The sequence below is a fragment of the Hakea prostrata genome, chromosome 1, assembly GCF_041222555.1.
Source record: "Hakea prostrata isolate BN-2017 chromosome 1, UWA_Hpros_2, whole genome shotgun sequence".
In the NCBI taxonomy this organism is placed as follows: domain Eukaryota; kingdom Viridiplantae; phylum Streptophyta; class Magnoliopsida; order Proteales; family Proteaceae; genus Hakea; species Hakea prostrata.
The window spans coordinates 12,098,307-12,126,077 of NC_142600.1; the positions used below are offsets into that span (position 1 = coordinate 12,098,307).

Sequence of the window (27,771 nt, forward strand, 5' to 3'; positions counted from 1 at the left end):
TGTAATTTATTTGGAGACAAAATATATATATATATATACTTTCTGGATTACATAGAAATTTGGTGGAGCTCAACGAAGTCACGTGACTCATTCGTTTAACACGTACACTCTTTTTATTTTTTTAGTAAATGTTTAACGCGTACACGCGTACCCAACCCAGTAGTTAAAATCGATTAGACGGTGGCTGGATGCACGTTGTAATGGGCTGGAGCTGCAAGAAGGAATTGAAGGAGAATTTATTGATTCTGAATTACCAAAGAACAAGGGGAGATGCATGCAGGTTTTACTTTCTTGAGGAATCAGAAACGGAAACGAGTCAGACGTGAAAGTTCTAATGCCGGCAGTAATTTATGTTTTATCCAACAATATCACTACCCTTGGAAGAAAAATCTTCTTTTTTCTGAGTTGACCCACTTGGCCCCTTAGAACTGTCAATTTGGACCAATTGATAAGCAGATTTGCCCTAAATTCAAGCTTCCAAATCCAATCCTTAGATGGGCTGGCGAGAATTGAATAATTGAGCTGATTAAAAAGCCATAATCCAGAATGTCTGTTTCTGCTCTTTGCTCTTCGTTCATTGCTCTTTTCTTTTTCTTTTCTTTCTTTCTTTTTATATTCGTTTTTGGTAATAATGTTCTTTCTATTACAAACCTAGAAGAATTATTGAAAAAGGGGAAGTGTTGGGCTTGGACAGTGTTACTGGCTTATTATGAGCACCGTGAATAGGAGTGATAGGAATGGTTGGGTGAAGATCATGACACACGAAGTCAAGAGCACTTTAAAAAGAAAAAAGAGGTGGTGGCTGTGAGTTGAGGACTCGTGCTATCCACATTCCTTCTGAGATTAAGAGAAAGGGATATACATGTCTCCTTGTGTACATGAGCAATGAAGATAATGGAGAAAGAAAAAGAGAGGTGCCCTTCTGATTTTCCACATCTTTCCAAAGTTTCTCTATCCATGTAAAGTAATGTAGATAGAGAACACAAGGAAGAATGCACGCGTGTTGTCCACAGGCCTCCTTAGTCCTTGCCCACTGCTTTTTCCTTTCCCTTATTTTGTTCTCAACCTGAGCTCTCAATGTCACATAAGCCTTTGCCCATCAGAGAAAGCTTTCTACTGCAATGTCTGCCTCATTGAGTTTGACTCTGAGGTATAAGTGGAAAGTGGGAAATGGAATCACACGGTCCCCACCCCTATAGGAGTATATATGTATATGCCCCCAACAAATCGTTTGTTTTTAATAATTTTATCACCAAATACATGATGTGAATGGCTTACCGAAATAGGAAATTATAAGTTTTAGTTGCTTTCCCATTTTTAAATGCTTAAAACGTATTGCTTACTTGCTACTCTGTTTTTATAAGGTTATATACGATGCATGTAGACTGAATGGGAAATTAAACTAAAACAAAAAATAATGGAAACTTTGGTGGTCTTTATCACATTCTGTTGTAGTAGCTAACTCAAGTTCTACTATAGAAAAAAAGTCAAATACATAAAATATGATAGGTCAGAGCTATAGATTCAGAAAAGTTAAATAGCCATAGTATGCAATGTTTTAAGTATAGCATAAACTTATTATTACAAAACATACCATTTCTAATACCAGCTCAGAAAGCTGAATGGTCGAAGTCACCAGGAAGTCCATTCTATGCAAATCATAGGTAGCACCAATAGGATGATTACATAATTTTTAACCATACAAACCGTAACACTGGTAGTGAATTTTCTTCTATCAAATGTGAAGAAGAATACAATTAATCTTGAACTACAGATTCGAAAAGAATATTACCAAGCAAAGAACAAAAACAATCAAATTTTCCTTGCATTAGCTTTTTATCAGATTTTGCGATCAAATGGCTATTGTAATACAGAAAACAAGAATGTTATGCCAGTATCTTCAAAGAAGGATTGTTACTGCATTTCCCATGGAGAACTCAACCTCTGGCTTTTAAATATAAGCATCAAGGCCATTTGACCACAACGCCGACTTGTATAGGACCCTTGGCTGAATCATGTGTCAGGCATTTTTCATTGTAAAACCGACTTATGAAGCCAAATATGTCAGAAATGGATTAATTACATCAATAGGCCTCATTCAGAAGTTGACGCGGGAGTAGGAACTTCGGTGCCCTTCAGATGGTCGTCTAAATTTCCTTAACAAAGATTCAAATAAGCTCTGAAAGAAAAGGGGGCAAAGAAAACAGAATTTCAGAAAATTGCAGAGATTGCATCACAAGACACCATAAACATGTCTGTAAGGAAACTGCTCAAAAGCAGGCATTCATAGCTGCAGCTTTTATATATCCTGATATATAGTCTGATTTTATTTAATTTACTTTTTCAATGCCACTATACCACCAATGGCAAAACAATTGTCATGTACGACCTTGGGAAAAATCCACAAGGAAGACCATGCAATAGTTCTTATGGTAATAGACAAGAGCAGATGAATCTTGGAACATGGGCATGTGCACACAGAGGGCAGAAGACGAATTTCAGTAAAAAAGGATTCACATTTTTGCAACTGGCCAAGGACCTGTTTAACCTGAAGAAAATGCAGTGACATGTGACATTACATAGAAGTCGTTCAAAGTCGGGCAACATCAAACTGAATATGTCCAGCAAAAGGCACTCAAATAGTAGAAATAAGCTCCCAATGGTATTTACCATGTGTCTCAATCAGCCCCAAATGGATCTTCCGGAAGGAGTTATATTAAGGTGGTGTAGGCAGCAGGTGGTGTTAGTTGTGTTTAGGATGGAAAGGTTGCATGCCACACTCAATGGTAGAAGTCATCATGCGAAACTAATTTCACTCTAAACAGTCTTCGCATGAGATTTGTTTTAATTGAGCTCTATGATCCACAGAGGGCTAGAATTTTCCTTTTAGTATCCTACAATAGGTATGTATGATATGTATGAAAGCTTTATATTAATTCACTACACATTCAAAATAGTTCACTGAAAACCCGTAGCACCATTTCTTTACAGGCAGAAAATATAAAAAGATAATACGAGTCTTGTTAACAGTTTCACCTAAATATTTATTTTTCTTTTTTTTATTTTTTTTCTTTTTTTTGGGGGGGGTGGTGTGGGGAGGAATTACCCTTACCTTCTTGAACTATTGCACCTTCACTAACCAAACCCTGCACTTTCTAAAATTACTATTAATCCCCTCATCCCTAATGGTGTTAGGTATCTTTTAGGAGTTAATGTTAATAATCCATTATAGCATTCATTCGAATCACTAAATTTGAACTACCCATTTGCCCTTAAAATTATGTATCTTTTTTTCAAATCAAAAGAGAGGGCCCATCCCCATTCTTTCTTTAACTTTCTTCATCTTTATAATCTGATGGGGTGCATTAGTAATTAACAGTAGTGGGGTAACAGCAAACCTATGCGAACTACAGTATTGACTAGCACTTTCGAAAGTGGAAAAGTGCAGGCATGTTGACCAGTATTTTCGCAATAATTCAAAGGGGGGTAACAGGAATTTTCTCTTCTTTTGTAACACTTCTGCAAGTATTGACAAGTTTGTGTATCCCTGTAGTTCCCCAGTAGTTTCATTGTGTATTTGAGCACATCAGCTGAATCACTGAAGCAACAAAACCAAGAGTCCACAGTCCACTTCAGAAGCCATTTATTCTGTATGGAAATCCTAACCAAAGCTGCATATAGGAGACACAAAACCAAAGGTCTGTAGCTCCCCCTAAAACCTAGATCCTAGTTCCTACAGCATAGGATTGAAATAAATCTGACTCATTTTCAGATTACTAAGAGAACTTCACATATTCAAGCATTGAAAAAGCAGCAGTAAGGTTCACAACACAAAAGTAGACTTAAATGGTAAATGTTAGTCATACCTGCATCTTTTGTGGTAAACTAACCCAAAACTCCAAGTTCGGAATAACCTGCCAGAAGGAAAATTAAGAATTAAAGTTCAATAACCAAAAACAGAACTTTATTCTAGAACAACATTTGTACTCATTAAGCAGCAGCATTGTGAAGGGAGGGGTACCATAGTCCTTGTTAGGTCATGATGGAGAGGTGTCAAAAGTTGAGTTTTTGTGTTCCTTTAAGTCATTGAGTCATTGTTGCTTACTTCATCTTTACTTTTAATTAGATTCTCAGTAGGTTTTAGGCTTCAGGTAGGTTTTCTATAAATAATGTGGGACTAGACCACGGAAGAGATTCCTGTTCTTATTGTGGCTCTAGGATTCCCACTTCTTCTTCTTCATCATTTTCTCTCCTTCCTCCTAAATTTCTTCTTCCCCCTTATATCATAGGTATTGGTTTTTCAGGTTTTCATATTGTTTATTACAGTAGTCAGCTACAGAGCAACAGTAACTCAGCCTTGTGAGAACTAAATGGGATAAGTTACATGAATCCTTGTCCTATAATCAGGATTATTCGAAGTCGTACATGATACAAGGCTCGAGCTATGCCTGTCTTTCCTCACCACTCCTCCCAAAGTCATCTTAGATCTTCCCTTTGCTCTTTCAGCTCCTTCAATATGAATCAAATCATTGCTTTGTACTAGAGCACCTAAAGGTCTCTTTTGCACATGGCCATGACACCTTTAACGACTTTCCTTAACTTATCATGTATCGGAGCTACACACAATTCAGCTCTTATTCGATCATTCCTCACTTCATCCTTTGTAGTCTCGGGTACACTGAGTTCCTACATGATGTTTCTCAACAACCAAACAGTTTGACCCATAAATTGTAGTTAGATTTATAATAATCAAATAAATTTGTCCTTGAATTTTACAAGAATATGTTAATCACACAAATACTCAGGACACCCCTCTACACTTCATCCACCCTATGTGTAACATCATACTCCATTCCTCTTCCTTCATTCGTGATTGAGCCCAATATCAACAATAATTACTTAGCATGAACTCCCTCTCATTAACTGTCACATCCTCATCATTCACCTTAGTGTAACTCAAGTAGCACACTGATACTTTGTTTTCATTCGACTATCTAAAACCCTTCTGGAACCAAGGTTGATCTCCATTTTTTATAACTTAGCAAGTTACTGTTATCCATGCTCTTGTTCCATCTGCCATAACAATATCATCAGCAAGAAGCATACTCCAAGGGTCTCGATCATGAATGCCTCTAGTCAGCTCTTATATGATAAATGCAACAAGAGCTTAAGTTGACAGTCCCATCATTGCACCCTCTGCTGAATATCATCCACAAAAGACTCCAATAATGAGCTCCTCTCCCATGTCAAAAGACTTTGTTGATCAAATCTGTACTCCAATCCTCTTCCACCTACTAGTCTGGCATCTGTGTGTTCCTCCCATGTCCATTATCAAAGCCATGGAATTCCTAATCAATAGCATTCTTTGGAAAGGCCAAGAAACCTCCAAATTCCTCCACTCCGGCAGTTGAACCTCCATCACAGGCACTTTATTTAAAGGCTGCAATTACGAGAAATGAAGAGAGAATATTCTGTCCACTAATTTTCAGAGGCAAATTACAAGAAATCAGGATAGAACATTCTGTCCACTAAAATAGAAAGACAAAAAAGCAGAACTTCTCGAAAACAGAAGCTATAGCACAATTAGAATCAGAGCTTCAGAACCCAGATCTCATTCCAAAAATAGAAACTCAATCTGTAGCTATTGCAAAACTCTACAGTTCTTTTTTAAATGGTTTGATCTTTTTACCTTTTTTTTTCAAAATTCACACTGTGAAGCACATTTTTAGATTTCCAGGTTTGAGCTGAAAATGAATTAGGGAATCAAAGAGGTGTTTCAATGGTGTTGAGATCTGAGGTCATGGAAGATTATTTTTTTGAAGTTGCAGGGAGAAAGTGGAGATGGGTGGTGGGTGGTGACCCTGGGAGTTAATGGAAGGAATAAGGACAAGACATGAGAGATAAGTGTTCTGTATCTTATTGTCACTGATCTGAGAAATGGGAACTACGGTAGTAACGATGGTACTCTTATCTATCGAATCTTTAGAAATTCAGACCCTGATCTATAAATGAAAAGGAAAAATAAGAACCCTCAAGTGAGAAACAAAGAAGGTCACTTCTCTGTCATCTCACCTGGACTGTTCAATGACACGAGTTGAGAAAGTCTCTCTGTCATGGGCCTCATAGAATCATTTTTATATTCTCAGGTGAAGTTGGGGTGTTATTCATTGATAAGAAGAACAATCGAAAAGGGGGCATTTTGGTCATTTTAGGATGAAAACATTAATACCATTTGCAACTAATGGAGACAAATAATGGCTTCGGTTTAAGTGTTAGTTATTTCAGAAAGCAAGGTTGATACATGTAAATGGTAAGCACTGATGGGTGAAAATGAAATTAAACCTTCTCAAGGAAGATAGTTGTAAATCCCTATACAAAAAAGCTCCAAGTCCTCAGTTGGAATATTGACAAAAAGCCTCCAAAACTTGCTGTTTTGCTAAAGAGAAGGGGAAGAATCATTTTTCTACACTTATTGACCTGATTTTCACTCAATGTTACAAAATTATGTTACAATAAGTTTTGACTTAGTTATTGACCTGATTTTTACAATATTTTGTTACAAGACTATGTTCACTCAACTTGGTATTTTGTTGGTGTGTGTGTATATATATATCCCTGGTTGATAATTGAAAGTTGAAACTTGAAAGAAAGAAAAAAAAATTGGGTAGTCTTGAACAGTTAATAATATCTAATATCGACTTAGTTATCAACCCTTGAAAGTTTGATAATATGTAATATTGACTTAATTACTGGCTTATAGTTCAAATCTCGAGACGAGTTTGTGCTTTAATTTATGTTTTGGGTAGTTGTAGGAAATTCCAAGTCTTTAATTTATGTTTACTTGCCAATTAGTGCCTGATTTACTTGATTACATCTCATGTCATTAAAATATTAAACTCTGTAAATATGCAATATTCCATGTTAATAAATAGAGTTAAACCTTTACTGCCAACCAAGGGTGCAGATTCAAATCACAAAATTTCTTATTTGTGTGTGTGTGTGTGTTTTCCAGTTTTAAAGCTTAAATATGTTTATTAATAGTAGAACAAGCTTCCCATGCACATTTGACCACTTAAAACAGCAATTTAAAACCAGAAAAAGAAAAAAAAAGAAAAAAATTATCATCTCATCACGATCTCGATAATCTTGACCAGGTCCAGATTGTAGGTAAAGACGAGTTTTCAAACCTTGCATCCAAAAGAAGAGGATAGTGGATAGTTAAGAATCATACATCAAGGAACTAAGATAGGACAAGGTGACGCAGAATTGATCTCAAACCAAGCAAAAGCCCACAGAAGAAAACAGAATTAAAAAGGATATGACCAACGTTACAACATCTGGCCAAAATGAATGGAATCAACACCATTACCAGCCTATTGCTTCACCACAGTAGGGCAAGAGTTGCATCACCATTGACCAATGAGGCAAAACACAAATCTCTCAACCACCAACAATCATTTGGCAAGAGGCATGTCTTCCCCAGGCTTTTTTTGTTAAAATTAGAGGTTGTTTTACAAGAATAGCAAGGTTTTGCTACTAGGTAGCTTTAAAAAAAAGGAGAGGATTGAGGAAGAAGAGAGGGGTTTGAAGAAGCTTTAGTTCCTAAAACCAAAAAAATCAAAACAAAAACAAACAAAAAAACAGAAATTATAGTATTAGTAGATTTAACAGAATATTCCAAAAACCTTCAAGCTTATCTACTCTCCACACAAATCACATGGGGCATACACAAATCTTCATCCACTCTTAGAATCCTCACTGAAAAATATTCAAATCTTCTAAAACAAAGAAGAAATATTAAAATAAATTCTAACTGCTTAGTCCTGTTACTCCTGTATAGGAATCAAATCTCCATTATTAAACATGGAGGCTTGGCCCATTATGATAGTAAACCGAAAACATTAAGTTCCATGGCCCATATGCCATTGGACACTCAAAAGCTTGAATAGATTTATACAGCTAAACATCAGTTTGCAAAAGGGGAGAAAAAACATCTTTGACTCTTGCTGGAATTCTGCATGAGAAGGTTTAAACCGTCTCACTCTATTTTTTTACATCTGCAGTTACATCCTATTTTTTTACATCTGCAGTTACATCATTGATCTTCATTCTTCGAAGACTAAAAGATTTACATTTGCTCTAGGCAATTTTGGTCATTACTTGGTTCTTGAAATCTAAGAGGTACCAAACAATGCCCTTCAACATTAATGATGAACCATTAGTCAAGATATAAACTAGCAACATTAATACATCGAATGGAAGGAAAACACATGAATACAAAGTACAAATATGTTAGTTTTAGGAAATAAGACCCTTAGAAGGACAGAGAATGGGGATGATGGAGAGGAGATGAAGAGGAGAAGAAATGAGGAGGGAGAGATGCGTGTAAAACTGCTCTCCCCTTCAAGTTGCTGCTTAATTGATTCCTGAAGAAAATCAGATCCGGGAAATATCCTAAATCTGGTTATATACTTATATTCAATCTTCAAAATATAGAAAGTATTTGATGCAACCAGGGAGGACCCTACAACTTTTTCCTGCGGCTCTCCAAGAAGGCCAAATCTGACCAAGGGCAAATTGTTTATTTTGCCCTCTCTTTTGGGATCCTAATGGGGCCTAATTGGATGCAGTAGGAGCCCATATCTATTTTTAGTTTTGAATTTGAGTTAGTCTTTGATTAGAAATGGAAGAGTCCCAGTCAGGTTAGGAGTCTCAGTAAGAGAAGGATCTACCCTTAGTTGCACTCCACTTTCTACAAGGAGTCTAAATCTACTTTTTGTTTTGAGTTTAGTCCTTGGTTAGCAAGTTATGACAGATTCCTGGTCCAATTAGGAGAGCTAGTCAATTCCTATTTTTAATTTTGATTCCTTAAAGTAGGGGGTTTTAATTTTGTGCGTCTCTTTTGTTAAGGAGTTCTAATTAGAATTCCTCTTTTAGTTGTGTGAGTTGAGCCTTAGTGTGACAAGGAATTCCGATCTAAATTGAATTCCTTGTTGAATTAAGTAGTCTTTTATTTTGTTTAGTCCTATTTTAAGTTTCCCTCTTGTAAGAGGCTATAAATATAGCCCCATTCAGCTGTGTTGAAATATATACACTTGGGCTATTTACTGTTCACGACACTATTCACGTGAACAGTAAAAACATTCACGGTACTGTTCACGTGAACAGTAAAATCTGTTACTGTTCACGTGAACAGTATATGCTAGTGATGCTACTCTACTTTCTATTTCTAATGTTGGACTCTTGCTACATAAGTTTTGGGAGTTTTTAGAAAACATAGTTTCTATTTTGGTAGTAGTTTCTATTTTCAGAATTTTCTATTTTAGGAGCTAGGAAGTTACTAAAGTTGAAATTTTTTGTTTCCTTTTTCTAGAGAACAATTACTTGTCTCTCAAGTTGTATTAGATTCATTAGAAGCTATAAATAAAAGGGCTCTGTGATTCTAGACTCTAAAGCAAGAATCACAAGCCTCTTCTACTAGTTCTTCATCTCTCTTCTCTTCTTCTTTTTCTCTCTTTTCTTCGTTCAAGTTCAGCTGCTGTTTTGATTATTTAATGCTTGTTTTCTAACATGGCATCAGAGCAAGTTTAATCAACTTAGGGACCGTTTTCTCTCTCTTGGCTGCCCAAATTTTTTTCTTCTTCTTTTTTTCCTTTTTCTTATCTAGGGCAGCCCCAACCTTCGCTGCAGTAATTGTGCATGGCCGTCCTTCTTCTTTAACTTTTGAAGCACCAAGTATCTATGTATTAATACTACAAAAAGGCCCTAAGCTTTCTAGGGATATGTCTACCTATTTGATTCAACTGAGGCTGCTGCTACCTTTTTTTTGTGTGCAAATCTGAAGTTCAATCTGCACTATACTGATGTCTTGGGATTCCTCTTGATTCTTGCAAAGATATGCCCATAATTCGGATTGCAAGACCTAAGTATTGTCTTCCATTGTTTGTGCTATAAGTTTAGTTGCAAGTCGTATACTAGTACCCTGTTTCAATGAATTTCTCTATTCTAAAAAATTCTGTTGCTATCGTCTTGCTTTACTACTGCTTCCGTTGTTTATTTCAGAATCAAGTTTAGCCTTCTTTTTATCTAAAACTTCTACAAAGACCTAGAGGACTACTTTTCCTTCATATCAAGATCTGTTAGAGTTTCAAATCTAGCAAAAGTTTGTTGCTATGGTCCGAGATCTAATATTATTTGTTACTGCAACTACTGTTATTGCACTTCTTCTGAGTGGATTCTTGCAGCGACTACTGCAATTTTGAGATTCCAAGCTGGTTCAATATATTTTTTTTCCTGATCTAATTTCCTCCTGCCTAAGGGTTAGCGGTGGTCCAGAATTTTTTTCCCCCTTTGGTGCACAAGACTTTGTCCTGTGAGATGATTTTCTGCTACTTGATCAGCTTTATTGGTGAATAATACACTGCTCTGTGGCTACTACTTTTCCTTCTTGGGTTTCTTTTGTGTTCATACTTTAAGATGCTTGTCACTGGTCATCATTAATTGTCCACGTGTAATGCTACACGTGAGGGGGAGAATGGTACCTTATTCTATATCTACTCAAGATGTGCTGATGGATATTATTTGTGAAGATCTTTGTCCTCAACTTATGGCATTCTACAACGATATCATTACATGTCTTTACCTATATTGTCCTTTACCTAACTACTTGGTCCGTAGTAACCCATATTACCTTACCTACTTGGTCCGCAGTAACCCATACTGTCTTTTACCTTACCTACTTGGTCCGCAGTAACCCATACTGTCTTTTACCTTATCTATTTGGTCCACAGTAACTCATATTGTCTTTTACCTTACCTACTTGGTCCGCAGTAACCCATACTGTCTTTTACCTTACCTACTTGGTCCGCAGTAACCCATATTGTCCCATACTACCTTACCTACTTGGTCTACAGTAACCTATACTGTCTTTTACCTACCTACTTGGTCCACAGTAATCAATATTGCCTTTTACCTTTCTATACTTTGCCTATTACTTGCCTTCTTATGAAGCATTTATATGGACATTGGAGTTATAATTTTGAAGATTTAGTATGGATATTTCTCCCTACTACTGGCATTGTGTGGATGGTGTCTTTGATCCTGCTATACTTATGGACATTGGAGTTGCAATTTTGAAGATTTAGTGTGGATATTTTCCCTACTACCGGCATTACATGGATAATGTTTTTTGCCTACCTACTACTTGCGTTCTTGTGAAGCATTTATATGGACTTTGGAGCAAGGTTTAAAGTATCCCACGATACCATACGATACTAGCCGATACGTATCCATATTTGACCCAACCGATACGATACATCTCGATATGTCTCTCTATTGAATTACACTAAAATACATTAGCCAGAGCGATACAATACTCGATACAAGACGATACGTCTCTTAAAATCACCTAACCGATACGATACTCGATACCGATACTTTAAACCTTGCTTTGGAGTTACAATTTTGAAGATCTAGTGTGGATATTTCTCCCTACTACCGGAATTGTATGGATAGTGTCTTTAATCCTGCTATACTTATGAATTTTGTTCGTCTTCAACATCGTCGATTGTTCTCAATATTGGATGGTTCTATTGACATGAAGAATTAAAGTTTTTTTTAAGTTGGTGTTGATTATCTCCTGGGTGAAGTTTTCTCAGTGTTTATTGACATCTGTCATTGCTACACGATTCAAGATTGGTGCTACTTTTCAAGTTTATACTTATTGTGCAAGCTGAAGTTTTCTTTGTCTACACTCCAGCTTGAGGGGGAGTGTTGAAGTATATACACTTGGGCTATTTACTGTTCACGACACTATTCACGTGAACAGTAAAAAATATGTTTTTACTGTTCACGTGAACAGTATATGCTAGTGATGCTACTCAACTTTCTATTTCTAATGTTGGACTCTTGCTACATAAGTTTTGGGAGTTTTTAGAAAACATAGTTTCTATTTTGGTAGTAGTTTTTATTTTCAGAATTTTCTATTTTAGGAGCTAGGAAGTTACTAAAGTTGAAATTTTTTGTTTCCTTTTTCTAGAGGACAATTACTTGTCTCTCAAGTTGTATTAGATTCATTAGAAGCTATAAATAAAAGGGCTCTGTGATTCTAGACTCTAAAGCAAGAATCACAAGCCTCTTCTAGTAGTTCTTCATCTCTCTTCTCTTCTTCTTTTTCTCTCTTTTCTTTGTTCAAGTTCAGCTGCTGTTTTGATTATTTAATGCTTGTTTTCTAACAAGCTGTAACAGATTAGACTCGATGATTAATTGAATGAATTGAGATTTCGAGGAAGGCTTGGAGTAGTGGATTCCAAGGAGGAACCCCATGGCTGTGTGATCTCTAATTTCTGCAATTTCAGATTTCTCCCCCCACCCAACCCTTTTTTCTTCAAGCTTGCAGCAGCCTAGAGACATTCAATTTCCAGCAGCCATCGAGTGACAAATCCATCCCCAAACAAGAAAGTCCATCCCCAACCCTAATCCCTTCCCCAGCCCTTGTGCAAGCACACCCTCCCCTCCTTCCTTGCAGTTGCAGCAGCCCCTACCCCTCCTCTTGATTACCCTACCCTTAGGATCGCACCACCCCTCCCCCAACAATTAACCTTCAAACCTCATCACAGCCCCTATCCTTCATTAGTTTTACTAAAATCCTGCAATAACATCTTCTTCCCTCAAGCCCTTACAACTATTCAACCAATCACCCAAATCCAATCCCCTTTGGAGTTAGCACCCTACGACCTCTACCAGCACTCGACCCTAAACCTAACCATACCCTAGAAACCCTAGAAACCCTAGAAATTACAAAATCCTAAATTCCTTAGACCCTAGCTTGAGGAACAATTCTGCAACTCAAAATCTGTTAAAACAGAATTATTTTCTTCTAGTTCCAGCCCTGATACAGCCTGGTCAAATCCTAACTTCCCCTCCAAAACCATTCACCTCTTAGCCGTAGACCCCCCCTAATCCTAGTTCCAAGGTTTGGAAGTCAAAATCCCTTAGATGCAGAGCTACTTGAGCATATACAGATGCTGCCCACATCAGAAAAGTTAGTTGCAGATTTTTCAAACCCTAATTCAGCTAAGTACCCTAAGCCACAGGGTATATTGGAGCATACTCAACTGCTGGCCACAGAGATTACCTATTATTGGCCTAAAACAGCAATTAAAAACCTAAATTACCGCTCCTTCTCTACTATTAATTGGCCTAAAACAAACCTAAATTACCGCTGGTTCTCTAAAAAGGATCCTGAAGACTGGCCCCTGACTTGGGTTACATCCCAAAAAAATTAGAATCTAGTCTACCTGTATATTGCTTAATACTCAAGATACAAGCAAAAAGGAAACAAATAAAATAGAAAGAATAGAAAGCACATGTGAAAGACATGCGATCAAAGATTTTAAGTCATGACCATGGAAACCCATGTGCCCATCCATGGTCATGACCCGAAGTTGTTAACACTCCTCAAGCTAAAGCATACAAATCAAAGGTTCCAGCCTGGAATAACAAGAAAATATATCAAAAACTTCATCCATCTTGACCATAAGTAGCAATAGCAAATGTTGATAAACTCTAAGATCTTCACCCAGGACAAAATCAATGGCAACTTCCATAAATAGTCTTCATGTTGAATGAACCATCTAATAATGAAAACAATAGGCGGTAGTGACATGAACCACATCCACAACCATAGCAACAACAATAATATGAAAGGCACAAGAGGCAAGTAGTAGGCAAGAATCTTCACAAGTAGATTTGCAGCTCCAATGTCCACAAAAGTAGATAAAAAGTGCAGCTCCAATACCCACACAAGTAGATAAAAAGGTGCAGCTCTTATGTTGCACATAAGCTCTTCACAAAAAAGCTAGTAGTAGGTTGTCGGGTAGCAATTCCACTTAAACAAAGACAGAAATAGAGCCTCAAACAAAGGTCTCTACAAATCAAATATAAGTTGTGAATCAAACAGGTAGGTAAAAGACCATATGGGTCACCACGTACTGAATAGGTATGCAAAAGGCAATGTGGGATACTATGGACCAAATAGTAGATAGGCAAAGGCAGTATGAGTTACTGCATACCAAATAGATAGGTAGGTAAAAGGCAATATATGTTACTGCGGACCAAATAGGTAGATAATGTTTGTTGCTCTAGAATACCATCTTAGGATTAAAATCTTTAAGTCTTGAGCAAATAGAGAATAAACCATCAATCCCCTCTCATTTGCAGCATTACACGTGGACAAACAATGACCAAAAGTAGCATTGCAACCAGATAGTAAGATCTCAAATAATATGTCCAATGCTCCATTTCACAGTATAAATAATCTCCAAGTAGTTGGATCCCAAGAAACAATTTCCATGTTCCCTCAAGGCAGCAAATGATGAAATATGGTAAATTCATGGCGAGGATTAATGATAAAAATAGTCCAATGGCAAGGATTTATGGCATAGATGGAATTCAATGTTATGTTATGCAAAATATAGAAAAGGAGGGAGAGGTACAGTCATCCATAAATAGTTAGAAACAATAAGGAAGCATTAGATGCATTAAATCTGAAACAGTACTAAAGGTGGGTATAAGAATCTGTTAAAACAGCAGGAAGCAGTGGATGAAACATAACTAATATTGAATTTGCAAGCCTGAGGTAACAGAAAGAAGAAAAAAAAAGGTTAGGAGACACAAAGCAGCAACCAGTTATATGGTACTCAACACCATTTTTGAAAACATAAACAAACGATAATGGTTCCAAGTATGATGTACTAGTTCCAATATAATCAATAAAACGCCTCAGGCACTAAATCAATTAGAAAAATAAGTTCAAAAATTAGGGGGTATGATTCTAGCAAAACCAGACTGTAGAACTTGCAAAATTTTGAAGCGAATGATGATAGTTGTAGATAAAGCACTGCTGAAAGTTTCTCCAACATCTCATAGTGCAATCAAAAGATATGTAGTAGTTCCCATATTAGAAACCAGGATTCTGCAGGCTTACCAGCCACCTATTGGGACTGAAATTGGATCGAGTGGAGGTGACAACAGGCTGGAAAATTGGGCTGATATGTTGATGCAGTGGAATTAGAAAGTAGGGTTCCCAAATAGAAGTTAATGTTTATAGAGAAATCCAGTCAATGAAATAAGTCAGGATAGGGATCAAGTCCCCCTTTGGATATGTACACGCATCTCCCACTCCCACCACCCCCCCCCCCCAAAAAAAAAAAAAAAGAAGAAGAAGAAGAAGCAACATTTAATGGTGAAGTGGTGGATAACTTGGTCTTCAAGAAAACTGGAGAGTGCTACCCAGAAAAGAATTGCAGGCAAGATATTTAGGTACATGGACTAGCAGACATGTTCTTTAGGAGCTTCAAACTTCAAAATTTTCAAACCTATGTGACTTGTTTAAAAGACGACATAGTTCATACTTATAAGTTATAACACTATAACTAGGTAGGGGTGCAAGTTTGGCCCTGGCGGCCCTGACCCGCCCTGAGCCCGAATAGGGCTTGGGCTAAAGATTTTGGCCCTAAGGGCGGGTTAGGGCCAAAATATTCTGGCCTTGAACTAGGGCCAAGGGCGGGCCTGGGATTACTCTCTGGCCCGCCCAGCCCATCCCGGCCCGTCCTTGATTTTTGGCCCTGATTTTGGCCTTGATCTTGGCCCTAATTTTGGCCCTGATCTTGGCCCTGACCCTGACCCTAATTTTGGCCCTGATCTTGGCCCTGATTTTGGCCCTAATTATGACCCTAATCCTGGCCCTGATGTTAGCCCTGGTCCTGATTTGAGTCTAAAGACTCTTGACCCTCCACCCACATGGAGAGGAATTAATTGTAATACATATGGGTGGATACTTGACACGTGTCAAATTTTAGAAACATGATCATGTTTTGTAGAAAATTAATAAAAATAAATTATAACCTCATTACCAATGTAATAAGCATCTATTTGATTTTGGCCCTGATCCTGACCCTAATTTTGGCTCTAATCTTAATATTAATTTGACGATGATCATGTACTACAGTACTAGATTTTTACCCTGATCTTCATACTAACATTGATATGAGTCTTGATTTTGACATTTAATCACTTTGATTATATTAGACTATAAATTCACTTTTTATATTATTTTTAAGGTAATTTTTATTTTTCCAACAAAGTCATTTTTAGTTCAATAAAATATTGATTTTGTTTTTTGACTAAGGCGAGATAATATATTATATATAATAAAAACTATTACATAAAGAATTAATATCTAACAAATCTATACCCCAACTTCTCATCATGAATATCTAACAAATCTACTGTGATATTTCAAAAAAAATTATTAAAAACATATAGCTATGTTTGTAACTAAAACATCATTTTTTTTAACTATGAAAAAAATACTTTTTTTTTTGGTGAATACTAAATTATCGTCGATTTACTTGTTAACAAGGTTTTGAATATGAAATTTTTTGTATTGAATAAAGATATCAATTTATTGAACAGTTGTGAATGAAAACATACCTACCTACGGCTTAAGTTCTTGACTTTAAAGATAAAATTTTCATTTATCAGATTCCTTTTGAATTCTGAATCTCTGATGTTTCTAAGTTTACAAAAAGAGTTTATGTGACATTCTCTATAATTGACTTGACTTTCAAATATGCCTAAATTTAATTACAATTCTTCTCTCTATACTTATTCTATTTCATGAATAATTTTAACTCTTTGCTGCTGGAGAAAAACCAAAGGAAAAAACTGAATAAGAGAGAGAGAGAGAGAGAGAGAGAAACTTAGGGGAAAGACAAATTGGAAATTTGGAATGAAGTTTGACATTGTCTTAGAAGTTAGAAATTAATTGAGAATTGAGATAAATCTTTTTCTTTTTCCCTTCGAGCTTACATATAATAACCATAATTTTCATCGAATAGCAAATTAAAAAACCCTAGAAATTTGGATTTATCTATTTCTCTAAAATCTAAATGGATATAAATAGTTGAATACAAATTGAATATAAGTTTTGGATTATTGAATATAAGTTTGGAATTTAATAATTTAATTATTTTAATTACTACCTGTCTTACATTTGATATTTACGACCAAAGATATGGTCAATTAAAGCTAGGAACAAGGCCAATTAGGGCCTAGGCCAATCAGGGCCAGAACCAGGGCCAGGGCCAGGGCCAATCAGGGCCAGGGCCAATCAAGGTTAGGGCCAATCAGGGCCAGGGACAGGGCCAACCCATCCCGACCCGGCCCAATTAGGGCCAATTAGGGCAGGAATGGGCTTGGCTTGGCCCTGTAGGGCTTAGGACCAGGGACAATAATCATTGGCCCTGAACTAGGGCCACGGCGGGAATGGGCTCAAATTATACCATATAGGGCTGGGCTTGGGATTGCAAAAGCCCGGCCCAGCCTGGCCCAATTGCAGCCCTATAACTAGGCACACAGTAGCAGATAGGCAGCAGACTGTTGCTGCACGCAGTATGGATTTTTTTTCGAGAAGACTCAAAACAGCAACATAGAGAGAACAAGTCTTGTAATTGGGACCTTCAGTGGCCTGATACCATATTAGTTTAGGAAATAAGAACCACAGAAGAACAGAAAACGGGGATGGAGAGGAGAATCAGGAGATGAGGAGGGAGAGATGCGTGGAGTACTGCTCTCCCCCTCAGCTTGTTGCTTTTTGATTCATGAAGAAAATTCAGATAAGGAAAATATCCTAGTGAATGGTTACATTCAATATTCCAAATATAGAAAGTACTCTATAATTAGGGGGGAAAAACAAAAAAAAAAATTGAATCTAATCTACCCAAGTATTGCTTGATACTCAAAGAAATAAAATAAAATAAAACAGAAAGAATAGAAAGCACACGTGAAAGACACGAACAAAGATTTTGTCATAACCCCTGAGCACGTCCATGGTCATGACCTCAACTTGTTAATATCACAACATAGAGAAAAATAATCCAAAGGAAGGACAGAACTGAAGGAAAGAATATACCTCTAGACCACGAACTCCAAGGAAGAAGTATCGATAAATTGTGCCAGCCATTAAATATCCTCCAAGGAGGCACAGAAATCTGAAAATGAAAGTTGCATCAGTCTAGATAGATCCACGCAATGTAGAACTTACACAACTAAAACAATTTAGAACTTATACAACTAAAACAATTCATTATACACATAATGGTCAAAATACTCACATGGTTGTGAAAGCACCTAACCAGCCCCACCCTCGTCCATGAATGGATATAATCTCAGCACAAGCAGAAGGATGCCTTAGCCTTGTAGTCTGTAAGTGAGAAAGGCTATAAATCAGATACTGTACATGGCATTGGAAGTTCAATTTTTATAAGACGAGCAAGTGACTTTCTTTAGTATGATGAACTGACTGGACTTAAAAATGTTGAAAAAGCTGAACACGTAAGTGAAAGAAACTATGTTAGACGAAAATGTCAGTATAGATGCTGAAGCATCACTCAACATGTTAAGCCCGTTCCCCATGGATGGATGACAGCATCTACAAATTATTTTCAACTGTATGAATTTGTCAAGAAGAAATTCAGCTCCACCATTTTTACTCATCCATTTCTTTACTTTCATAATGGTATCAATATATTCTGAAGTTGACTAATGAACATACATCAGAGACCAACACGCAAGCAGCACATTTGAAAGGAAAGAAGGGAAAAAAACATGCATGTGGCAGATTCTATAAAGCTGATTATTTCTACCGATGCATCAGAGGGACCAACCAACCCTTCAAACACACTCTTTCCAAATTAATAGCCTAAAATTTAAGAAAACACAACATAATGTATTAATCATTGGTATATTGACTATAAAAGTAAAAATTTTAGACTAAAATCAAGAGAGTTCAACATTTGTTGACTAAAATGGATGACAAGTAGCAACAAAATCACCAATATCCACCCCAGAATAGATGATTCAGACATATAAATCCCCCCTACCTCCCACCCCCAGCAGTAGCAATGACAACAATAAAAGAAAATACTAGTTCCATGATGCGCACAAGTCTGTATGCAGAAAAATCCATAAGTTCTCTCACTCACATAATCACAGGTCCCTAATTTCTCCAGTGTTTGTGGTCCCTACAAAGAGAGAAGGTACAGTTAAACTTGGGCCACATCCCAGGAAGAAACCAACTTTAGGAAATGATGAATATGCAAGATATGCTCAGAGGCAAAGTCTCACCTGAAGTCCATTTGAATCACAATAAACGAAAACAGAAAGCGAACAGTTACTATGAAAGCCAATATTTGACATCTTAACTACAACCCCCGTCTTAGGTTCCATTTTATCTGTGAAATTCATTTATAAAGAAATTAGAAATCTCAATCAGCCAAAAATGCTTAAACAAAAATGAAATGAACATAAAATTTGCTTATCTAGAACTGCATACATGTATATATGTAACTTAGCATCTCACAATTAAACTAAAACACAAAAGATAAGAGCATATCTCCTCGTAAGACTTTTACGACACAGAACATGGAGAAAGTCATGGCTGGGTAGAACAAATATTACACATACCTGAGTGCGAAAAGGTTCCATGTGTCCGTGTTGTATCAGTATCTTTTGGCAACAATAAAATACAGATCAATAGATCCTTCTCTATTTTCTAAAAAACATACTGTATTAACCTTTATTGGCTAATACAATACGACTGATACAATTGATCGATAGGTTTGTGAGTGCATTAATACATATTGATATTATTCAAGAAGACTTAAGATATCCAGTGCCAGATATTGATGTCAAATCAAGCCATCATATTATTTCCAAAAAAGATGGTACAACAAGAGAATGATTATGATGCCATGATGCACAAAAAGGAAAAATGAAGATGACACAATTTCTCTATAAAGTCAACCTCTTGGAAATACAAAAAATTAAAAAAGTAGGGGCAAACACAATTACATGGAGAACCAAAACCTTTTGTTTTTCCAATTTTTATTTTCACTCAAGGTTATGCTTATCCAGGTTACCCCATCTTAGACCCTTTGTTGGAAAGGGGTGGAGGACATAGAACACATTTTTCTCCAACCCAATAAACTGCTCCATATGGAAACAAGCTCTTGCCTCCATTTGGCTGCACGATAGACAGTCCCTCTCCTTTTTGGCAGAGAATGGCTCTGACTGGTTTTGTCCTTTTCAGGTTCTTGAATCTGGGACACTGACAAGCTTTTTTTGGTGCCACTATCTTCAAGACTTGGATAGAGAGGAACCTCAAGAAATTGACCCCCAATTCTAGATTTATAGATAGAGTTGGAAGACTATCTCTAAAGATGCCAACCCAGGCTCTTCGTGATCCTCCACAAGCCTTTTCATGACCCCAAGGAACAGGCACATCATCTTTACCTGGAGATTAGACCCATCCTTCTTCTGCTTCCTAGGTTGTCATCTTAAACCTTGGGGTTTTCTGTATAGCCTCTTCCCATCCCCTGCTTTTTTTTCACTGTGTATCACCCCCCCCTCTTTGCCCTTTGGGCTTTTGATGATGAATTATTTCATCACCAGAAAAGAAGGAAAGAAAAAAAAAAAAGATTATGCTTATCTACATGGACCCATATCAAAAACTCAGCATCAGAAATTCCAGTAATTTCAGACCCTCAAGATGAAACAGCCATACAAAACATCAAAACCCAAAAGATAGACAATGTCTTGTACCAAGATTTTGATCATTTCGTCTTAGGAATCTCACTAATTTCATTCTAGAAAATACATTGCTCAATCGAAATTTTGGTTATTTAAATCACTTAATTCGGTATTTTACTCATTGTACCCTTTTTACACCCCAAAATGGCCAAGCAAAACACAGAGAGAGGAAAAGAAAACAATGCTTCAATGAAATTTCAACAAAATTTCAGTAGCACAGAAATTTTGGTCTGGCCAAAGTGACTGTCCAGGACAAGTTTTAGGACTATGCATGGACCTAACCATTTCCGTGCAGCAGTTTAGATGGAATACAAATTCTAGACATATTAACCAAACCATCTTGACTTATATAGCAAGTTTCAGCTGAAATGCTTTATAGTATGTGGCACAATTAACAGGTCACTTGTGGTCAAGATTTGATGGGACATGATACCATTTGATTGAGTTTAGCTTCAAAGTCATGACATATGATGGCACAACCCCTATATACCCCATTTGATTGAGTTTAGCTTCAAAGTCATGACATATGATGGCACAACCCCTATATACCCAACAACTGTAATTGCCGCATCAACCATCAATATCTTATACAGATATTAAATACAAAAAATCCAGGTGAAACACATGGTTGACATGGGCTCAGGGGGTGTTCCATTTATTCAACCATTAGCCAATCCCCACATGGATCAAAAGAAGGGACCTGTGGATATTAACACATCTACAAAAGTAATTCTAAGTAACTTATTCCTTAACAGAGGAGAAGAAGAATGTTACCAATGAGATTAATGTCAATGCTCGAGGCTCGCCCAATCGTAGTGCAGACAGGATAACCTGACACAGCAAACAGATCCAATTACAAAGTTGTATATGACAATTTTCCCGTCAAATTATGCAAATAGTGTTTCGAAGGAAGGAGTTACATAGCTAACAAATAATAGAAATTAAAGTAAAACAGCAAAGGAAAATGTTGGAAATGTAAATAATGAAAAGCAAGAAACATCGACATTAGAAAACCCATGATAGAAAACAGAAATGAAATGTTTACATTTGGAAAGGGATGCAGATAAACCTTCCTGAACTATGTGCCTAGTGCTCTGGAAACAAAGGGGGAAAAATGCGGGTGTTTCTTTTTTCTTTTTTCTTTTTCTCCCTTGAAACAGGGGGGGGATGGGGGGAGAGAGAACTATGTGCTGCAGCTGCTGCTTACATATACATCCTCTATATCAGGCAGACAAGGACAAGTAAGAATTCCATACAAGGAAGAAAATGAACTCAATATGTGCCCAGTTCAGGGAATAAGCAAAATGCCTAAGGCTTTGAAATGTGATTTTCATTATTGAGGTTCTTGATCAAGTATTGAGATCTTATATGACTCATAGTTGTCAAGGCGACAAGGCAAACCAAGGTGAGGGAGGGGAGCTTAGGAAACAAGCGCCTCAGTGAGCATGGTGGCCAAGCCATAGCTCTCTCTTTTATAAATGTAGAATCATTAACATTTGAACTTAAGTTTCTCAACTGTAATGCAGTATAATTATGAACAGGAAACTTAAATAAACGAAAATTTATCTAGTTCTATACGCAGAGTCACAACCCACCCCCCCCCCCCCAACCCCAAAAAAAAATTGCAGGGGAATCGCCTCCAGTCGGGCTGCAATCACGGGTTAGCAGCCGCCATGGGAGAGTCGATGCCTCTTGGGTAACAGCTGCAGCGTTTGCTTGATCACAAAACTTGTTCTAACAAAGGGGAGAGAGAACTTGGCAAGAAGGCATCTCCTCACTCTCTGCGGTATTTTTTTAAGAGGAGTTATTCTTAGAGAAGATCACTCCATTTTGGGTGTATTTTTATAAAAAAATATCTAAGGGCTTCACTACAATTACATGACCTAAAATGAATTTCCTAGAAATTTCAAACAATATTGACCATTTGGGCAACCTATCAATTGAAACCATCCAGTGAGACCTAGCAAGTTTCACCCAGAAATTCACCATTGCAGAAAACATTTTGTTTTCAAGCTTGCATGAAAACAAGCTTGAAACCAAAACCCAGAAATATGGAGCCTAGGCACCTAGTGACTGCCTAAGTTGTGTGTGAATTTGGTTGAGTGAACATACACAGTACGATGACGGATGACCTCGCCAATAGGGAGTTAGGTGTTAAATAACTTTTATGGGACCAGTTCACTGAGACCATGCCGAACTACCTGTTCTGATTCTTCTGAAGTATGATTTTGAATCCTACCAGAAATGGATGGTGCCTGTTGATGACTGAATCCTGGCTAAAGGGAGATAAAATAGAGTTACCTAAAGTTGTCGGTTCTGGACCCAGACACCTCCCAACAGGACTAGCATTTGACCTCTGGGTATCCATTGTGTGAGCGGTGGTAAGTTCATTGTAATGCATCACAAGCAGTAGTATGCTATATTGACTTAGAATTTGTTGTTAGCATGGGGGTTTTATTCTCTAATAGACGGATCACAAATTACCACGGACTATGTGGGTTTTAGTTAATCAATCACTTGCGTGATTATTCCTTCTGATGGTTTTAACATTGCATATAGAGGTATGATGTATAAAAAGTATGCATTGCATTTAAATTTCCCCTCAGAAACTTGAATTATAGAGCTTGCTCTCAAAGCATATTTCTTTTGAACTTATTGCAAGTGATACACCAGCAACGAAGGAAAATACTCAGATAGCACAGGAGAGAGAGGCTTTACATGTTTTATTATGGTTACTATTTACTTGTTCGATTTGGAGTCATGCAACAGAGCTTTGGATGCACCAAGAGAGTTCGTAAGTACTCTGATAATAGCTTGCGTGATTCTTAATCATTTATTAATACAGTTTAACTTTCTTTACGCTGCTAATGATTAATGGATTCTCTTTACTCCATTCTCTACGCTATGGATGTGAGATTAGCCCAAAACTTTCAATCTTGGATTGAGTGGTATGCTGGTGTAGCATATAATCATGCCTTGAACTTGGCAGTTCAGACGGGCATTACAACAAACACGCTAGCATGCTCAAGATATGAAGTTTGGGGATAGGGTGTAGGGTGCTACTGAATCCATATCTCACACTCGTGGACTGCAATAAGGATGACATTGCATGCCCTCATTGGATAACATAGTGATGCCAATGAAAATGCAACTAATTAACATAAGAAAAGCGACAACCAGTTCCTCAAATTTAAACTGACTAATGACTAGGCAACTGTAAATTTAACTTCACCAGGGAAAGGACAGAAAAATATCTCTTACCTTGTATAACATTAGCCACAAGAGCACTACAAGTCATCCCACAATGTGATGGACCCCCGCAATCCTACAATATTGATCAGGACAAAGAATCAAAAAGAACACTGTAAAAGTAGGAGACAGTAACAAAAGATCTGTTGTACAATTACATAAATACCACATAATTTGCTGTTAGTTACACATTACAGAAACAAAACCCAAGAGAGCACACAGAAATCCATGGTGTCATTCATAAAACATTTCAATTTATTTCTAGAGCATAAGGTTTATAGACAAGGACAGACCTTCTAATGCATGGCAAGTATCAACAAGATAACTTGTAGGCTCTATGCGTATTACCAATCTAGACAAGGACATAGAAGGTCATCACATAGGGTTCCACATATCTGTATGGCAGCAACAAGATAACTTGTAGGCTCTATGCGTATTACCAATCCAGACAAGGACATAGAAGGTCATCACATAGGTTCCACATATCTGTCTAAGCCATCAGGCAACCACCTGTTGTAATATTGATTTATTTCCTGACCAATTAATTGTGCTAACTACTACGCGAAGAAATCTCAGTCAAAACTGGTTGCAGTTGCAACCAACATATCTCAGTTTATCATGTTACAACTTACAAGACAAAACCTTAGGAGGTTGAAAAAAATACAAGGTTTCAACAAGTTACAAAAATATTTCAGAAATTTTGATAGTTTTGACCAATAAATACTAGTTTTGTCCATGATAGGCCCTTGAGAGCATGACACGTGTAGGGGACAGAGAGAGCTACCATAACCAACTGCTGTAGTGGGTTATAAAAAGGGGAGACGACATTAGGAGAGGACATTGGATATCTTTGAGCGTTTTGGCAGCCTTTGTCAGAGGGCAGCATATGCTGTAGGCGGTGACTGGCACCATCATAAAAAGATTATTATTCATATTTACTTGTTTCAAATAGTTCTCGTATTGGATTAGAGGGTTTTATCAAAATGAGTTTGATCCGAGGGAAGGAAGGGGGAGACCAGATTGTCCATGTTTTCCAGTAAAGGAAGCGTAATGCATGGCTTAGGGAGACTATACTTTTTTGTCTAGAGCATCAAATTGAGTATGAATACCGATTGGGTGTGGCTCTCCAACACCTTGAAGGACCCACTAATCCAATACGAAAACTATTACAAAACAAGTATATATGATGACACTATATGACAATTAACTATTACACTCAGAGTAGAGATTGAACCCAACCACCAAAAGTACACAAAAACAATTTTCAGATTGAGCCCCATAACCACCCTATGTGACAATTAACTCTCTTTTTAGCTGCTTCTTAGCACACGTGCCATTATCCTCTTTGAGACTGCCAATGCATACTATGAATAAATATAAATAAGAAAGAGAGCAACAGCCCTCCAAACACAACATTTAATCAATGCAATTATGCAACTGAACATAAGCAACACAAAGGGCAGAGCAGTTGACTAATACGTTATTTCTTGCTGCCTGGTCAAAAAGGAAATATAAAATATTGCACTGAAACATGGAACATTTACCTGGCAGTCAAAACAATGGGGCTGATCATGGTTGAATATCATTCCATCGCAGAGCTGCTCAATTCAATTCAAACAATGAACATTGATAAGAAAGCAATGAGAAACAGTACAGCTTAAAACCCAGACATTACAGAATACATTTATACAATATCGTTTCAAATATTACAGCTAGCGCCACTGCCTGCAATTATTAACATGTCAGTGTCCCAAGTCCCAACACGGAATAGTAACACAGTTGACATACAAAGTTAACTATTTGATTGCTTCAACTGTTAGTTTTTTTGTCTCATATCTTTATGTAGTGGAGGAGACCAAAGTTTCAAAGAGATATCATAGATGTAATAGAGTATAAAATGGGAATACAGGTGACTTTAAATCAACAAAGACCTAAGATGTAACCTGATAGAGCCAACCTGAAACCAAAGCACAGTCTCATTTGCTGCTACCTTGTAGAATCTGCAATAAAGCACAAGTTTGTCCTTTAATTAAATATAGAGATAAGCATTCCAAACAGAAGTACCAAAGAATCCCATGATGAACGCCTGAAATAAATTAATTTTAAGAATAGAAAGACAGTTCCATATTCTTTTGTATTAACAAAATACTAAGTATAAGCAAAAGGAAATGTTTCTTATTGCTAAACAGGAAACGGCATTAAATGAATAATAGAAACAATTCGATATTAATTACGTACTAAAGACCCCACTATGGCAACCAAGAAACTGAAAAAGCGTAATTGTATAAGCACGGCAGCACACACTTTGCATTTTAAAAGGAAACTATAAACTAAATTAAGAAGATAAAAACCACCAATTGGGATCAGAAACACTTAATTCTAACGGGAAAAGAGTATAGTACTTTTTAGCTAGGAAAGATCCAATTGAATCCTGTATAATGAAGAAATACATAGCTAGAAGAGAACGAAACCAGATTACAGTGATGGAAAGATAAACAAAAATGGCGTTACCCATCCTCACTGAGGACACCGTGAGGGAATCTTGGGGTGGGAGACACCAAGCTGAAGTTGTAGAGGTCATCGCGGTGAACACGGCTGAGTTCGCATACTGCTAAGACCGAGTTGAAAGAATCTCCTCCTAGTAGAAATGAGATGAAGATAACCCAACTGAGGAGATCGCCTCGAATCGCCATTAATGAACGCCAAGCATTCCCCGCAGCAAAGGAAACCCGGATAATTTCGGCACACAAATTACAGCGAAATTGAACCAGGAAATCAACGAAGGAAATTGTTGAGAATGCAATTTAAACCACGCCCTTTCGAACCATATAGTTTTTTTTTTTTTTTTTTTTTTTTTACACGCTTTATATAGTTTTTTATCAATTATTCCTATTTTCCTTTACTATTAAGAATATATGTAAATTTCATTCAAATCCAATGTTGTTTCACGAAAGTTGGTTACTTTTTCATCCTAAATAAAGGTTTCCTCTCAATTGGTTTGTTACTCTTCCAACATAAATATTTGAGCTTTCGTTTCTATACCCTTCGTTGGATAATTTACCTCCAACTTAAATGAAATTAAACAATCCTATCAATGGTGTGCTAGGTATAAATCATGGAACATCTCAATACTTTATTTATTAAAACCTGTCATTTGTTTTGCACTTTGTCTTCAAAAACAATATATCATACTAGTAGAAAGAAGAAGAAAAAATTGTCTATTCAAGTTTTTTAATCTTATAAATCCCATAAAAGGATTTGTTTAAAAGAAAAAAAGAAAACATATATAGAAAAATAGTGATTCTCAAATTATTGTTGGGTCCCCATATTGTAAAAAATTACGTCTAAGTCTCAAACCAACTGATACCATTTAAGAGGTATTAATGTTGTTTGCAAATGACCAAAATACACATCCATCTACACTAGTCCCCTACACCCCATGCCTGTATCCAACCACCGTGCATAAAACCTATCAAATTTCATAGAGTTTTATCGAATTACTCTACGTGAATTCACAAATTTCATCAATTTTATGCTTATGGTGGAATCCTTTTTTTTTTTTTTTTTGCCAAATTTAACTTCTTTTTTACATTTTTTTTATGAGGTTCATCCGGGCCAACTTGCACGCACCACGATTACATCCTCAAATTAATGCCGCCGAATGGGTGCGAACCCAAGACCTCCCCGTCGAAGGTAGAGTCTTTAACCGCTTATGGTGGAATCCATGGATTTCATTAAAGACCCAATAATGGCTTACTCATGTGTTCAAGGATTTCATAAATCCACAAACATGTCAAAATATCCGATTCATTAATTAAAGAGTTTGAAATCAGTGGATTTAGATAACCAAACAAACCATACACAATTTGA

At 36.9% G+C, this 27,771-nt stretch overlaps 1 protein-coding gene across 1 annotated transcript; it reads right to left on the bottom strand.

Annotated features, from left to right (window-relative positions):
* Positions 1 to 677: 677 nt before the first annotated feature.
* Positions 678 to 26,700, bottom strand: LOC149027517 (autophagy-like protein). Its single transcript, XM_089163355.1, has 11 exons — positions 26,413 to 26,700; positions 25,859 to 25,901; positions 25,446 to 25,499; positions 23,914 to 23,977; positions 21,427 to 21,483; positions 19,189 to 19,295; positions 19,047 to 19,085; positions 18,177 to 18,265; positions 17,975 to 18,053; positions 3,867 to 3,914; positions 678 to 2,179 (listed from the first exon to the last, which is right to left on the bottom strand). Exons 1-11 carry the CDS (start codon positions 26,592 to 26,594, stop codon positions 2,099 to 2,101), a joined length of 843 nt encoding a protein of 280 aa, XP_089019481.1. The 5' UTR covers positions 26,595 to 26,700; the 3' UTR covers positions 678 to 2,098.
* Between the last annotated feature and the right edge of the window lie 1,071 nt (positions 26,701 to 27,771).